Raw genomic sequence first — 18,448 nt, forward strand, 5'->3', positions numbered from 1 at the left:
AACTGTACACACCAAGTTTCCTTTTATGTACTATGCATTATTTTGACACCGTAAGCTGCTTGTATTTGCCTGCCACATAACACCTTCATATTAATATATTAATAAAACATTACAATAGCAGTTAAGGCCTCTTCGCAGTTCTGACATATAAACTACTAGTTTAAAAATTGCTGCTTTCAGAGCTTTGCTGACTTTGTAAAAGTCTTCCTGAGGATGTATATAACTACTGAAAATGCCAAAATTGCTACCTGCCATAATTACTGAATCTTTCTGTGTAGTTACTCTGCTAAAGGGCCTGAAGGATGAAAAGTGTTCTAAAGGTAACTTTCTATTATCCACAGCAACCAATTAGCTTTTCCCTGTCATTTTTTTTTACAGACCAATTTTCAAATAAAGGAAGGATAGGTTACTGTAGCAACAAGACATTTTACCTTTAACACACTTTTCACACTTAAGAACCTTATAACCAGATTCAATAAAATCTTGCTACCTGGAAAAACAAGGTTCTAATTTGCATTTAGTTATTATGAACAGACTCATTGAGCCCGATCTATTAAAAGGAAATGGACAAGAACAGAGAGAAAATCACTTTAAAAACTTCAGATACTTTTGTGATCAGGGTTCACCTAATGGCACAGATGTTCATGTATCCAACATGATCCCGTAACGCCAAACTCAAGCGCTCTGTCACTTTAACTACTTGCCGACCGCCACATGTATACCCAGATAGCACAGATAGCTTGCCCCAAATTTGTGGCAGTGTTGAATTGTAAGTGTTAACTTGCTGCACATTTTCACTGGTAAGTTGTACACTTGCAGAGCATTTTTAAGCATAAGTTCTAGTTGCCACTTTTCCAATTTGTAGCAAATTTGTGGGGCAAGTCTCTAGCAAGAGCAAAGTTGCAGTGCTGAGTCTACAGTAAGAGCTCTGTAAGTCCTGATCCTCATCCTGACCCCTGTGGTGGGATGACTATTGCACAACATAACTGAACCAGAACTTGCAGCAGACTTGCAGAATGTTTGCAAAGAATGTTGATCTGGAGTCATGCAATGCAGACTTGCTGCAATTGTACCTTACATCGGTCCCTCCTTGAGGGTAGGGACCGATGTGAATGTACAATGTATATGTAAAGCGCTGCGTAAATTGACAGCGCTATATAAGTACCTAAAAAATAATAATAATAATTGTGCAACAAACTTGATAAGCTATTGCTAGACTTGCCAGGCTTTACAAGTCATTTTCAAACTTGTAGCTTAATTGCTTGCTATCTGGGTATATACTGTGGCAAGTCAACCTCCCTGCACTGGATTACGTACATGTACGTGATCCAGGTATGCCGCTGTGGCTGTGCTGCTATTTGCTCCAGCAAATGCTGACCAGCGGGTCCTGACCATAAATTATGGTCCTACTATAAGTCGCTGATCACCGCCATTATTAGTATAAAATAAATAAATACATAAATAATAATTCCAGTATATTGCCCATAGTTTGTAGACACTATAACTTTTACGCAAACCAATCAATGTACACTTATTGGGATTTTATTTTTTCCAAAGACATGTAGCAGAATACATTTTGGCCATACATACAATGTATGAAGAAATTAGATTTTTTTTGTATAGGTTTTATAGCAGAGAGGAAAAATATTGGTGTTTTTTTTTTTCAAAAAGGTTTGGTCTTTTTTTTTGTTTATATTGCAAAAAATGTAAAACACAGTGATGAACAAATACCAACAAAAAAAAATCTCTATTTGTGTGGGAAAAAAATATATACATTTTGTTTAGGTACAGCATTGCATGACCACGCAATTGCCAGTTAAAATAGCTCAGTGCCCAATAGAAAAATATGACCAGGTCATGAAGGGGGTAAAATCTTCCAGAGCTCAAGTGGTAAAATAGTTCCAAGCCGGTCCAAACTATTACCTTCGTTAACAGATGCAGATAGCTGTTAGCACTGTATAACGTGTATGTAGCTACAGCTACAGCAATATGGGGACTTTCCATCCCGCTTCCACAAAAAAAATCTAGTCGAACTGATTACTGCTCAGCCATTCACAGGAAGCTTGGTATTTTCTGAATAAGAGCAAGGCTTCTTCTGATTGGCAGAGGTGGAGAATGTGATGTCATCCTCTCCACTTCAGCCAATTGTCAGCATTTATTTATATGGCTTAAACATTTTTTTCAGAAAGAAAAACTGCTACTATAACCACTTAAAAAGTGTTAGCTTTTATTAGTTTCTTACTTATAGTCCAGTTAAAACTACATGTTCACCTAAGACTACCCTATTCAAAGGTTGATAACTCTGCTGTGTGATTTAACTCTTGTCCTCCGTAGTGGATCTATTCATCAATGCTCACATAGGATTCAATTCTAAAGATGGGTTAATCTTGAGTGAATGTTGTAAAAATCTTGAGTCATAAATAACCACCTAAGTGTCAATTCAATATCAGTATGCACTCAAATCTGTTTTGTTCCTGCTAAAAAAGTACAAGCAAAGTGCCTTGCACATGTAGAAAAGCCCTAAAAACATTTGAAAATCCCAATTTGACTCTACATACGCCACCACTGCCACACACGTGAATGCCATACTGCTTAACAAGCTAAATTAACCAAATGTACGATGTCCTCTTCACAACATTACATGCATGTAGTAAACATTGTGAACACATAATTTAGCTTTTTGGCCTGAGCTGATGGGACAATGGGACAATGTACCTTAAGCCCACAGAGTCCTTTTTAAATACCAGCTTTATTGAGCAACAGACCTCCCTAAACATAACAAACTGCACTGGTTAGTCAGTATTACTGTTGCATTATATTTTGTGCCTGCACACAAGTAGTTCCCAAAGTTCTTACAGTGTGTTAAGAAAATTGAAGGAAGATACAATAGGTAAGGCAATAAGTAAATTATTTGAGTTGAGAGTAGGCATTTTTCTTGCTGGTAGAGGAGAAAATAGTGCTTGGTCAATGATCAAGAATATATTTTTTTTAGGGCGGATTTTCTAGTTATTGAAGCTGGAAGCTTTTTGCAAGTATTTTAAATGCAAGTGCCTGGAAAACACATCAAAGAAAACATTAGAGATGGAGGCATGCGAAAAAGAGTGTGACAAGGTAAATAGAGTAGAGAACATGAAAAGGCACAGGCTGTACTTAGGGACTGTGTCTAGAAATTATTGAGGAACAACATTAAAAACCTAGGTTGGACGAAGCTGTTTATGTTAGTTTTGCATTTTCAGTGTACATTGTAATCAGTAGAGAGAGTAAAAAAGGGGAGCAGCACTTGTGAGGATAGAGGTCACGGAACCAAGAGGCTTTTCTCCCACATCAGCAGGCAAGTGATAATGTACAAATAGTTGTTTGGTTTTAAATATTGTGAAAATCAAGTGTTGTCTCCAGCTTACATGGAGTCATGCCTACTGTAACAGTCCACAAGCATACTGTATATCAAATATTCAGCTTTTAGATTAGAAAAATCCCCAATTTTAAAGGGGACTCAAATCTGCCTCTCTCTCATCACCTACTACTGTTGGCAATTAAACCTCCCTTCCAATCCAGAATATTTCCAACCTATAAACAGAGGGATATTGCCACAACACGGTATTTGTTTTCAAATGACATAATAGTGTTTGTTACAAACCCACATACATAGGGATGAAATTCACAACTCCCAGACTCCGCAATTTAATTTTTTTATAAATAAGTAAATCCATCCTCAATAACGTCATCCAGCAATGTTAATCCATCATCAGCTACAATGACCCACTGTCTGATGGACATACTTGGTCAATGACGTTACCCAAGATCACCAGTACTGTTGTTGACATTGCAGCAGCGCTGGGGATCTGTGATTTAGTGGCACTAGTGCGGCAGGCATACATTGTTGAACAGTGGGTTGTCCTCACAGAGCAAAACAATGTCAAGTATCAGGTCTTGATTGATTTTACATTGAGAGACATTATTTACTTTTTAAAATTGTATTTCTATTAATGGACTTTTTCAAAGTGTCTATGTGTTATTTTTACATTTCATTTTGGGTTATTTGGGTTAGTAATGTTTACCTGTCTCATTCCCCTGGGAGGGTGGATATCTGGGGTTTCTTTTTTTTATAAAGCGGGCTTCCAGATTTCTAATTTCCCCCCAACAAACCCCCCACAGCCAACCTCGGCTATGGAGAAGACCATGGTGAAAAGAACCTAGAAGTCCATTAAATAAAAAGCCATTTAGCTACATAACGTTTTGCATCCACACACTCAGCAGTCAAGCAAAATAAGCTGTCCTGCTACGTAAAATCCTGTATAAAACCTAAAATCCTGTATTTGGTAATAGTGAAAAATTGAAATCCACTGGCAAATACATCACCAATTAAATCTTTCCACGAAGCTACAATTTGGAGAAAAATTACAACTTGCTCTACAATTTCCTCCTTAATTAAAATTTATGCATTAATTAATTAATTACAATTAATTACATCATTTATCAGACTATACAGCTTCCTCCTCCTCTCCTCCTCATCACTTCCTCATATTCCACCTCCAACCTCCCCCTTTTGCCTCTTCAACTACAAACTCACTGGTATTTACATCTCTCACCTATACTTATAAGTGGCACGCTAATTGTAAACAACGTATTTGATCATAAGGGCATTGTTTTTCCATTTTCTTTCTTGGACGTTTATACCTCAATTGATTTTTTTCCGTATTTTGTTCTTCTACTAAAGCTCCACTATATTTTTACAACAAAGTTGCTATCCCCTAAAACTAATTATTTAAATTGCTGTGTCATAGGTCATATATGTGACACCTTTATAACCTCTGCATGATGTTTCTCTACAAGTCAAAAAAACAGACACATATGAAAATCCACCCTAATTGCTAATTCACTACCTGCCTGCAATAAGCCAAGGGGCCTCTCTTTGTTCTCTGCTCCACCTCCCTCTCCTCTTTATAAAGACAAAGGTTTGGCCAGGCCAAGATTAAAGGTTTTAGACCCGAGGGCCACTGGCTGCAACATCCTATGAAGTCTATGAGCTTTGAAGTAAGGAAAACAAGATAATACGGAAGTACAATTGTGCGTCATCTGCATTAACAGGTAGTAATATACTGTAACACAAATTTAAAAACATGCTGCCCAGTATCATAGATAAAGATAGAAATTAGACTTTAGATATACAAACTGACAGAAGGCAAATATGGTGTGGAAATCAAAAAAGGATTTGCATTCATTAATAAAATGTGAAGTGTTCCCGGAATAGCCCCTGTACCAAGCGAGGGACCTTCTGTGTTCACAATGCAGAAGTGCAACTGCTCATCACTGGACTCAGAAACTAGCAGAGATCATTGTAACAGCGGTGCCTTCTACAGTAATTTCCATGTTGTCAGTGTGAATTTTGTAAAACTATGTGGGAAAATCTTCAGATTATGAAAAACAAGAGTTGGGAGAAGAAGGCAGAGGACAAAGTAGGGTGCCAAAAAGCTGCTCACAATTGTAAAAGCATGTCAATATGGGAGTGTGGCCTGGAAAACGATGGAGTAGGACATGGGTAGTGAGAGCTCCACCTGCTAACTATCCTGCTTTACCTCTCGTGATCCTTAATCCGTCGATTAACCTAACCTAATTGGCTCTACTGGGACTCCACCACTGGGCAGATCGTGTCTCCGCTGAAATGAAACACAGAGGCCAGTAATCAGCTCACCAAATTCCAGCGGCAAGAAAAAGACCAACAGGTTGAAGATGGTGCCGGCACCTCTTCTAATTCAGAGAAACCGGCGGCAGACACCATCAAGGTACTGGATGCTGGAGCTGCTTGTCAGAGCACTCTTACAGGCAAAATTGAAGAAATTAAAATAGACATCTCACTTATAAGACACGTCCAAACTGAAAGATCGGGTCACCGAGACTGAAGCCCGCATCAGTAGAACGGAGGACATTGTACACCCCCTGCAGCACACCACTGAAAATGTACAATGGCAATTGCAACAACAAAGCGCAAAACAGGACGATATGGAAAATCATTTTCGCTGTTGTAAGGCAGAGGTTACTGACTCGGCAGAATTTCTTGAAAATCTCCTCATTACCACATATGACAGAGAGGCAGTCTGAACTCCTTTGTCTGGGGGCATGGAGGACACAAGCTAGCCTGGCCAAACCTTAAAAACCCTACAACACTTGGTGGGTTCGCCCTTCCCGACTTCCACAATTACTATCTCACCTTTATTATTTGGACAAAGCAGAGTTACAGAGATATCAATCTTGGTATGTCGGGATTCCATTCACCCAGCCAATACCCCCCTCCAAGCTATTTTTCGTGGGAACATATACTTATGACCCCCCCCCGATACAATGAAGGAATGCTTTAACACCACCAACGTATATGGGAACTCACTTTACGTAAACTCAATGTAACCCACATCCACTCCCATACTCCTATCTGGTTTAATAAACATATGCCAGAACTACTCACCGCCCTGGATCCTATAGTGTTGGTCTTTAAATGGATAGGGGCCCAAAACATTTCAGATGCTTAAGGAAGAGTTTTCTCTTCCTAACCATTTATTTTTTAGATACTTGCAGTTCCGTCATTCCCTACAAACCCAATTCACGAATGTGACTCGCTCCCTTAAAACCCCTCATTGTATTTGATATCATTGTAGGCACAGAATCCTCCAAATTAATCACCACTCTATATTTTACTATTCACCTTCCCGCAGCCACAGCATTGGCCTATAAAGCCAAAAATGCATGGGAACTTGACATTGGGGCTATCGAAGACAATTATTTGGAGGAAATTTTAGATAACACCAAAACCGTCTTCCCTAACATGTCAGATTGCCTTACACAACTGTATATCATACATAGAGCATACAGTATTTGACACGGCAGAGAATAGCTCGATTCCAACCCATGCATAGTCCACTGTGCCCACCTTCAAGTAATACACTTCCTACATGATAAGATGGTTTCACCAGTAGTACCAGACTCCAAATGATGTCTGTTGTGTTTATTTTTAGATCTGGAAGTAAGCCCATTTCTTGCTACATATGAAACTGTCTTTTTAGCTAGGAAGATGGTGGCTCGGAACTGGATGCTAGCATTACCCCTCACCATCCAGAGGTGGAAAAGGAAGATTAACAATACCCTCCCCTTTAAAAAAAATGATATACCTAAATAGAGGATGCTGACTTAAATATTGTAAAGTGTGGTATAGGTGGCTGGCAGATGGTGAGACCTGTACCTAAATAACGTCCCTATGTTTCCTATAGTAAGATTAAGGTGCAACTACAACAATACATATGCTGGAACTATATCTCCCCTTCTGCTTCCTTCGTTTTTTAGAGTATTATTTTCCTTTTGCGTACTAGATTATAAATTTGAGGATCAGCTTCTGATATGTGACATCACATAATCATTGAGGTCAAAGGCCATGTGCTATGTTACTCATGAGCGCTTTATGCAAATTATTTTCCTATGTTATCCCCCTATTGTTTTCATGTATACTTCAATGATTACTGTACCATGTACCTTCTTTCAATAAAGTAGTCTTTTCCAATTAAAAAGGCATGTGAATATGAGAAAGAATAGGTATGATTGCTTGGCACTGGCAACGCATTACTGAATTCTTCTAGGTCATGTTTGTGTATCAGGAAATTCTTTTGAGTATTATTCTTGAATACAGTATTTCAATTTTAGGCCATATGTAGGTCACTTTTCTCTTAAGAAGTTCTTTTCAATAGCCCAAAATATATTTGAAACCCATTTTTTTATTTTCTTTGTCTTTGACTATTGCCTCACAATCCTGTTAAAAATGACTCAGGGCTATTTGGAAGAGAAAAAGAAAGCACTCTATGAATAGTTCACCTTGAAACAAGTTTACTGAAACTCGTTGAGAAAACACATTTATTTCTTAGGTAAGGTACAGCCAATACCACAAATATTTGCTGAACAGGGTATGCAGGTCATAATTACTTAAAGCTGAACTCAGATAAAAATTTTCCCCCAAATGTGTGGCAATTCCTTTACTATGTGGAAGTTGATTACTCACAATTGGCTGCATGCTGTCATCTTCCAATACAATCCGTTGAATCTGCAGCACCTCTCTGAAGCATGACTCATAAATGACTTAAAGCGGTTGTAAACCTAAAATTGCAACTTTCTATTTCTACAGGCATTCTAATAGCCCCAATTCGTCTCTGTCTTTTTTTTTTTCCCTACCTGCTTCCTTCTCCTGATATCGCCGATATCCCGAATGGTGACGTCACTCCGCGCATGCTCCGTTCGTTCGTTAATCCGGCCAGCCGAGACCCTGCTGGTCACTAGCTCTGTTTATGTCGGGGCTGCGTCATTTCCTGCTGTTGACGTCAGCCCCGACATCGCGCAATGTTTTTCATTGTTATTTCCTCCCTCCCCCTCCCCAAGAGGCTCATGGTTGTTTACCTTCATACCTTGTGACTCCTACGTCACAGGGTTTGAAGGAGGAAGAAGGCGCGCAAGACACAGCTTCTCTTCGTTTCCATAGTAACCGGAAACGAAGAAGAGGCTTGACTATTTTCCGGACGCACGGGATTACCGCAAGCGTCATCAAGTGTGGGCGGAAGTTTTTACAGCAGCAGATGCGGAAGACCTAAAGAAGAATGGCGCTGGCATAGGACCAGGAAGCCCAGGGACAAAGGTACCGATTACACCGCAAATATAACAATTGAATTGATTGTATAACGATCGTTGGATGCAGCGGGAAACTGTCTTTAGGAAAATGCTAATAATTAAATAAGTAGATGGGGGTTTACAACCGCTTTAAGGTGGTATTAAAGATTTGACTTAAAAAAAAAAAAACATGTCATACTTACCTGTTCTGTGTAATGGTTTTCGCACAGAGCAGCCCTTATTCTCCTCTTCTGGGGCCCTCCCCCAAGACCAGTGCCCCCAATAGCAAGCTGTATGCTATGGGGGAACGGGTGCAGGCTCTCTCCCGAGCCCTGCTCTATGTATCCATAAGACACACAGAACGTGGCTCGTCCCCCCCTCCTCATTGGCTCTCTGGCTGTGATTGACAGCAGAGCCCAAGGCTCTTGTGCACATCGCTGGATCAAGAGAGGGCTCAGGTAAGTATTAGAGCGGCTGTGCGGGTAGCAGTACACAGAAGTTTTTTTTTTACCTTCATGCATAGAATGCACGAAGGTAAAAAACATTCAGCCTTTACAATCACTTCAATGCATCACAAAAACCTTTCCTCTCTCTGTTGTTTGCTCACCTCTCACATCTATTTTCTTTCCCCTGTTGTGAATCTTTTTTTTTTTTTTTTTTGTCTTTTGTGGCCATTATCATTTAAGATTCACTTAATTTATGGGTGTGCCTACTTTTCTTACTATGTCTGTTTTGGGCATTAAAGGGGTTGTAAAGGTACAATTTTTTTTCCTAAATAGCTTCCTTTACCTTAGTGCAGTCCTCCTTCACTTACCTCATCCTTCCATTTTTCTTTTAAATGTCCTTATTTCTTCTGAGAAATCCTCACTTCCTGTTCTACTGTCTGTAACTCCACACAGTAATGTGAGGCTTTCTCCCTGGTGTGGAGTGTCGTGCTCACCCCCTCCCTTAGACTACAGGAGATTCAGGACGATCTCTACGTTGCAGATAGAAAAGGGAGCTGTATGTTAGTGGGTGTCCTGACTCTCCTGTAGTCCAAGGGAGGGGCGAGCACGACACTCCACACCAGAGAGAAAGTGTCGCATTACTGTGTGGAGTTACAGACAGAAGAACAGGAAGTGAGGATTTCTCAGAAGAAATAAGGACATTTAAAAGCACAATCGAAGGATGAGGTAAGTGAAGGAGGACTGCACTAAGGTAAAGGAAGCTATTTAGGAAAGAAAATTGTACCTTTACAACCCCTTTAACTTGAACACTCTATATATATATATATTGGAACCCCCACCGCTTGTTCGAAGGATTCCATTTGATACCCATATTTTGTCTCCCACACTGGTACTTGGCATCCATTTCTGATTAGCTGTCATTAAATGTCTACACCAAAATGATGCCTACAATTTAGAGAGAGGCCTGGAGGATGCATGTTCTTTGCTATGTAAATTATGAGATACTAAGCAGCAGTTTCTAGATTGCAGAATAAAAAGTAGATTAAAGTGCAGGGAAGAAGATGTAATCACTCCTTCTATGCATATTATTTATTAAAAAGCGTATTAGTATTGTTTTTTAGAAAAGTAAAGTAGACTTTCTTTTCTACCTTGAAAAAAGTCTGGGGCATCAAGATTACAGAAATATCATCCAGCTCCTCCCACCAAGCAGGATCTTTCAGTAAAGCAAAGTTTGGCGAGAGAGGCCCAATGACGATGTCACTATGGGGCAGATCCACAAAGATCTGCCCCAGGGCACCGTATCTGAGATACGCTACGCCACCGTACCTTACTGCAGTTTGGTTCGAATCCATAAAGATTTTGCGCTGTAAGTTATGGCGGCGTAGTCTATCTCTCGCGGCGTAACGGCGCCTAATTCAAATCGGCGAGTAGGGGGGCGTGTTTCATTTAAATGAAGCGCGTCCCCGCGCCGAACGAACTGCGCATGCGCCGTCCCTAAATTTCCCACTGTGCATTGCGCTAAATGACGTCGCAAGGTCGTCATTGTTTTGACGTGGACGTAAACTACGTCCATCCCGATTCACGGAACGACTTACGCAACCGGAAAAAATAATTAAACGCGGGAACGACGGCCATACTTAACATAGCAGGTTTAACTATACGCCACAAAACAGCAGCTGTAACTATACGCCGAAAAAAGCCGACTAGAGACGACGTAAAAAAATGCGACGGCCGCTCGTAAGTTCGTGGATCGTCGGAAATAGCTAATTTGCATACTCGACGCGGAAAACGACGTGAACGCCACCCAGCGGATGCCGAAAAATTGCATCTTAGATCCGAAGGCGTACGAAAAGGTACGCCTATCGGATCTAACACAGATGCCGTCGTATCTTGTTTTGAGGATTCAAAACAAAGATACGACGCGGGAAATTTGAAAGTATGCCAGCGTATCAGTAGATACACCGGCGTACTCGCTTTGTGGATCTGCCTCTTAGTCTACAAACAAGAATATTTACAAAGTGGGACTTTTGATTGGATTTTTTTGATTGAATGTCAATGGGAAAGGGGGGGGGGGGATAAGGGAAAGTATTATATGCATAGTGCATACACTATACTTCAGCTCTAATTTCATTTCTGTATACAAAAATCCAGGAAGGAGATTTATTTCTCCATCTTTGAAACCTACTTTGTTGGCTTTGGGGATTTTATGTGTGTACTTTCTAGGTGTTTTTTTATTTTCAAAGTATGTTAACTGTAAAACAGAGCACACTGCATGTGGTGTTACAGAAGGAGGAAATGCTGTCAGGTAAGGAAACAAGTCAAGGGAGGGGTATGTGAACAACTACCAAGAAACATATTTTAAATAAACAAATATATCTTAACATAACATGATTGCACAGAAGTTCCTCCTCAGTCCTCGTCAAGTCCTAGAATAATTGCCATAACTGTTCAGATACAACTTGCATCACAAATCTATTATAACATGATTTGAACAGGTAACCATAGAGAAAACCGTGGATCCATATGTATATAATGCTCTGGTCTGCATCACCTGCACCTATACAAGAATTTCCCAAATAAAAGCAGAATTGTAGTTATGCTTTAACGTCCAAACATCAATCCAGGCAAAAAAGACTCTCACGTATACAGTATATAATATATATATATACTTTTACTGAATGTCAGATTCCACAATCCTCTGCACAGCAGTGCTTAAAATGAAAAAGGTTTGTTCAGCACGCTATCAGGGCTCTATTGCTTTGCAGAACTTTACCGCTGTGACAGGTTTACAGGAGAGTAAAGCACAGAGTTGACTTTTTCAGTTTTCTTCTACACATTTACTGTCCACAAATAGAATGTGGTGGGTCCTGGACCAGGCTTTATCGCTTAGCTGCAGTGTAGCGTGTAGAGAAGACCAGAACCTGATTATGTTGCCCGGCAGGGATTCTTGAATCACAAGGAAAAATAGTAATAAAATATATAAATAATAATATAATATACAGTGTGTATATATATATATATATATATATATATATATATATATATATATATATATATATATACAGTAAACTGTAGGGATGCGAATACAAGTACCGATAATTTCGGCCAAGAATTTCCCGATACTTCCCGAAACTGTGTACCAATACTTTGTGGCGCAAATTGCAGTGCGATTTGAGCCCATTCATTTTGTATGGACGCAAAGAATTGCATGAGATTTGAACAGAAATGCGGTGCGATTTCTGTCCAAATCACATGCGTTTTCCCCACTGCTCCCGTGTCAACCCCGGTTTGTCATAGTGATTTTAGGCTGGGTTCACACATGAGCAGTGCAGGAAACTGCATGGGATTTGGACAGGAATCGCACCACATTCCTGTTCAAATTGCATGTGATTCTTCGCAGTGTAATTTGCACTCATTCATTTTGTATGGGTGCAAATCGCACAGCAAAGTATCGGTTTCGGGTATCAGGAGCATTTTCATGACTACAAGTACTCGTTAAAATACTTGGTATCGAACTAATACCAGTATCATTATCGGTGCATCCCTAATAAATATATATATATATTTTTTTTTTCTTAACAGGGTCAACAGTTAGAGCGTGGGTTGATGTCTGGGGCAGTGCAAGGGAGCTTGGTGCCATGTGGGTTTCAAGCCATACTACAGGCGGTTTCCCTAGTTACAAACATCCTACTTACAAACGCCTCCTACTTACAAACATAGGGAGACCACAGGAAGTGAGAGGAAATCTACCCCCAGGAAAGGAAATTTACTCCTGTAAGGCCCCATACTCACGAGCAAACATGTCTGCTGAAACTGGCCCGCAGGCCAGTTTCAGCAGACATGTTTGGTCGTGTGTGGGCGCGAGCGGGCCGAATTCCAGCAAACATTTGCCCGCCGGGCCTTTTCCCAGCAGACAAATATTCCTGGACTTGTTTTAAAACAGTCCGCTGGAATTCAGCCCGCTCGGACATGTACGGTCGTCAGTACAGACCTACCGTACATGTCCAGGCGCCCGCCGTCCCTCGCATGCGTCGAATGACTTCGACGCATGCGTGGAAGCATTTTAAAGGCGGGCCGCCCACGTCGCCGCGTCATTGTCGCGGCGACACCGCGTCATCGACGCGGCGACACCGCGGACACGCCCCGCGTATTGTTTACGCGCGGACTTCTGTACGATGGTGTGTACAACCATCGTACAGAAGCCCTCTGGCAGACATGTATGGTGGAAACGGTCCGACGGACCGCTTTCACCATACATGTTTGTCCGTGTGTACCCGGCCTAAGAGTTATTATGGGAAAAAGGAACCTCCACTGATGCTTTATCACCAAGGCTTGTTTCCACAACAGCCCAACTTTTTTTAAATCCAATTGTCACAGGGACAGAAAGTGAGGTGAAATCTTCTGAACAGTGGCATAGACAGCAAAACAAACGTTACAGGGGCGTTAACCCTTCCCTATGCTATCCAAAAAGCTTAAAAATTGTTTTTTTTTGGCTGGAACAACACTTAAAAAATGTACCTGTTCTGACTTACAAGCAGATTCAACTTAAGACCAAACCTACAGACCCTGTCTTGTTACATTCATATCTGTATATTGTACGATATACATGCAAGCTGATATAAAGTTGGATACACGTTTGCAGTGATGAGTTGAGTTTCACAATACATTATATTATTATAATTTTTTACATGCCTTCATTTAGAACACAAAGTCATAATAACAACAATATGAAGGCTTACACTACTGACCCACAGACACAGCTTGGGAGTGTTTAACACATATTTCAGGCATGAAATGTAAGTAATGGTATAAATATAGTGAATAATTCAAGTAATCATAATTGACAGACAGTGCTCAGATAGGGGGGGGGGGTTGTTTTCCATACTATGTGAAGGGAGATAAGTCCCTCCCCTCCAATCTGGGCTCATAACTGTTGGCTATGTGAAGAATTTAGATCCCCGCCACTTTTGTGCTTGTCATCAGGTGACATCATAGATGTCTACGTTTAAGCCACACTGACTTAGGACGGTCAGCTATTAACAGCTAGTCAGCGGAAGATACTGGTTCCTTACATGAAGCCTGGCTACTTGTGGTTAAAAAGGAAAAACAGTCAAGTCTGAATTTTCTCATATATTATAATTTTTTTAACATACATACAATTTATTTGCCAAAAGCCTCTAAAGAAAATATAGTAACTAGATGTATTTTAGCATAACTTTATTTGTATGGCTATTGTTCATGATGACCAGCCACGTTTCATCTTTTATTCTCTGTAAAAAGAAGCCGTTACTATGAACAAAAATTCTACTTTTTGTTCCCACTTTTTTTTGTTTGTCCCAGTTTTTATAACCATGGGGCCGTATTCAGAAAAGAGATACGCCGGCGTATCTCCTGATACACCGTCGTATCTCTGAGTCCGGCCGTCGTATCTATGCGCCTGATTCATAGAATCAGGTTACGCATAGATATGCAATTTCACGCTGGCCGCTAGGTGGCGCTTCCGTTTGTTTACGCGAGGATTATGCAAATTAGTATTTACGTTGATTCAGAAACGAACGACCGCCCGGCGCTTTTTTTTTACGTCGTTTGCGTTCGGCTTTTTCCGGCGTATAGTTACCCCTGCTATATGAGGGGTATATGAGGGGTATCCTATGTTAAGTATGGCCGTCGTTCCCGCGCCGAGTTTTGAAATTTTTACGTCGTTTGCGTAGGTCGTTCGCGAATACGGCTGGACGTAATTTACGTTCACGTCGAAAGCAATGACGTCCTTGCGACGTCATTTAGAGCAATTCACACTGGGATATTTTACGGACGGCGCATGCGCCGTTCAAATAATACGTCAAAAACGCGGGGTCAAGCCCAATTTAAATAAAACACGCCCCCTACATCCCCATTTGAATTACGCGGCCTTACGCCGCAACACATACGTTACGCCGCCATAACTAAGGGCACAAGTTCTTTCTGAATAAAGAACTTGCGCCCAAAGTTAGAGCGGCGTAACGTATCGGAGATACGTTACACGGGCCGGACAGATACGCCATTGTATCTGAATCCGGCCCAGGCAGTTTAAGATTTGCTCCTTACTAAATAAAAGCTATAGGCTTTTTGTTTGCGAAATAAGTAATACTGTTACATAATGTTCACCTTTGCCTGAAGCTTACCTCTGCTGCCAGATAATTCCCAGTAGCAAGATGTTTAAATCGATAAAGACTGTTCCAGTGGCCTGCTCCTCCTCTACATGGATCATGATGCACAACCTGTATGAAAAGATAGACATCTTAGACAATCCGTTAAGACATCAAAAAGGCCTTTCCAATGCCTGTACTGCTGGTCTCACTGTTGTCTAATCCTAAAAGATTTGTGTCACCAGCTTAGAAAGTCTTCAAATAAGTTTGTAATTCAAAATATTAGTGACAGTCGGGCTTTTTGCACTTATACCAGATATGTTTTATTTTTCGCCAGTTAATTCCGTCACATAAATAAGTAACTAAACATGATAAAAATACCAAGATATGTATTTGAGCCACTCAGGCTGTATGGGAATGAAGTCATGTGCCCACCGCTGTGCGTGCTGGCTGGGTAGGGAGCTTGTCCATGCTCCAGGCAATGGTAGAGAGTGATAGGTTCTGGTGGGCAGAGTGAAACATGTTGGAGGCGTCATCTGGCGGGGGTCCAGGCTGAGACTGCCATTCACTATCACACAGCAGGCTTTGACTTGGATGTGTGGCTTCCGGGACACCTATTCATTCTCTACCATGATAAAAATACCACCAACCCTTATTTCCTTGGCCAGCTATGTATCTTAAGGTTTTATGTTAGCTATGTAACAAGTCTGAGATGTTTAAAAGATAAAATCAGAGATGAACTTTAGTATTTGCAACTTATATGTCTGTACAGGGAACTTCTTAAAATGCACGAGATGCCATGCTCCTAAGGGCCCTTTCGCATGGGCGGACCAATTGGGTCCGCCTGTTAGTTTTTCAGGTGGACCCGATCGGATCCTCCAGCCTCCTCTATGGAGCGGTGGGTGTCAATGTACATGTGTCTCCGACACCCGCCAACATCCGACCATGTCCACTAAAAACAGGCAGATGGGGATCCGTTCCTCATCTGTCTGGCAGATCGGATGCAGTCGAGTGTAAACGGACAGGCGTTCCAATTATATCTGACCACTCATAGAGGGGAGCGGGCTGTGTCTGTGCCTATTCTGAATAAGCAGAGCAGATACAGACCAGCCACCTGCCTGCTCAGTGGAGATCAGCAGATAGATTTCCCACTGAGCAGACAGACTCCAACAGAGCCTGCCCCGTGTGTAAGGGGCCTATATTGGAATTCCTTAATGTCAGACGCTCAACTTGCTCGTCTATTTTAAAGCAAAGTTCTAATAAAAGCAATATGCAGCCTGCCATTGCGGATCTAATTTTTAATAGCTAATTGACTAGAGGTCTCTAGTGTCATGATCGTGCCAAACAGACAGCGAGGCGTGGTCGCGCCCCAGTTGGCTCTGGGTGGAATTGAACCCAGGGCCTCGCCGTTCCTGGTCCAGGTCTTTGCCTCTGAGCCACTGCTCAGTGATATTCTTCCTGCTGTCCGTCGGAGCCTGGTTCTGAACTTGTGCTACTTTGGACCAATCAGTGGCCTGAGCGGCCTATTTAAGCCAGCCCCTTCCTCCTTGCAAATTGCTGGTTCGTTGTCAGTGTTTGGAGTATTTGCTACTGGAAACCTTATCTGTGGATATCCTGTTTTACCTGACCTTTGGCTTGCTCTCTGGATTGCTGCTCTCCTCAACCCTGTGACCCCGGCTTGAACTTTGGACTATCTGACTTCTCAACCCCTTGACCTCGGCTTGTTCTCTGGATTATTCTTCAGCCTTGTCCCTGTTTGAGCACCTTCTGTTTGGACTATTTCCTGTGTGCTTCTGAACAGCCTCCAGTGAGCTTTGGCTATCCAGTTCCCGGTCCACCTTGGATTCCCTCCTGCCACTGGACCCGGTGCCTCTTGGTGCGTCCTTCCCTCTGTCTCAAACTCCAGCGGGTGGATCGCATCGAGTCGCAAAGGTGAGCCGCCCTTGGCATCTCGGCCTCGGTAAGTAACGTTCCTGACACTAGCCTCAGTACTTTCTAGGGCTCTGACCCAGGACAAGCATGCAGTTGTTGAAGTCGGAAGTCTAATTATTTGCTTCTAAACAGTGTCAGGAAACTTGAAAAAATAATTCAGCAATGACAAAATACATATTTTCTCTAGGGGGTCCCCACCAGTCTACACACACCTACCAGTCCATCAGCTATGCATCATATGCTTACATTTGTAAATGAAAATCTTTCAGCCAATAATACACAGAACATACAAAATCTCACAGGTGGCTCATCTTGTCTTTAACCACTTGCCTACTGAGCACTTTCACCCCCTTCCTGCCCAGGCCGATTTTCAGCTTTCATCGCTGTCCTACTTTGAATGACAATTGTATGGTCATAAAACACTGTACCCATATGAATTTTTTATAATTTTTTTTGAGATATATTTAATCACTACTGTATTTTTTGCTAAACACCATTTTTTTTGTCTTAGTTTCTCTTATAAACTTTTGTAAACAAGTAACTTTTCTCCTTCACAGATGTGCGCTGATGAGTTTGCACTAATGGGCACAGATGAGGTGGCACTGACGAGGTTGCATTGGTATGCAGCACTGATGGGTACTGAGAGGCGGCACTGATAGGCAGCACTAATGGGGCTACACTGATCAGTGTAAATGTCTCCTGTGTGAATTGCCATTACCTTCTCTACTCTCCTCACGCTGTGACAGTCGATAGACGGCAAGTCTGTTTACATTGTGATCAGCTGTGATTGGACATAGCTGATCACATGGTAAAGGAGCACTGTGATTGGCCCTTTAGCACGATCTGTAATCAGCTGTGTCTGAAGGACACATCGATCACAGAGCGTGTGCCTGATGTGTGTCCCAGGGGGCGCATGGGGGGTGTGTGGTTCTGGGAGGATGTGAATAGAATTAGCTGACCATGCTGTAGCTGTCTTTTGGTTATAGTGCGGTCGTCATGTGGTTGAAACGCTGAACCTGCTTTTATGGGGCAGTTGTGAGTTAACAGGAGGACATATGAAGGTGACCTGATTAAAAACTCCTTCCTGTGGTAACTTCCAAAAATATGTGACGAGAATCATGACCCCTGGCCACCTGCAACATAAAATGGTTGCAGCAGGCTAGCAATGTCCAAAATCAAAAAAGGAATCCACTTAGGAAATTAATCAAAACATATACAGTATATTGTAATACAGTAGGTTCTGATTTTTTCATTGTTGGCATGCTTGACTTTGATGAACGGCAGCCTGTTTGCCACTCTTATTCCTGA

The 18,448-nt window shown here is 41.5% G+C and overlaps 1 protein-coding gene across 1 annotated transcript in view; it reads right to left on the minus strand.

Moving 5' to 3' along the window:
* The window catches only part of ITPR3 (inositol 1,4,5-trisphosphate receptor type 3), a 385,035-nt gene that overhangs the window by 296,111 nt on the left and 70,476 nt on the right, over nucleotides 1-18,448 (minus strand). Inside the window, 1 exon segment of the mRNA XM_040339415.1 lies at nucleotides 15,245-15,340. Coding sequence (XP_040195349.1) covers nucleotides 15,245-15,340 — 96 coding nt within the window.

Source organism: Rana temporaria, chromosome 2 (genome assembly GCF_905171775.1).
Source record: "Rana temporaria chromosome 2, aRanTem1.1, whole genome shotgun sequence".
In the NCBI taxonomy this organism is placed as follows: Eukaryota; Metazoa; Chordata; class Amphibia; order Anura; family Ranidae; genus Rana; species Rana temporaria.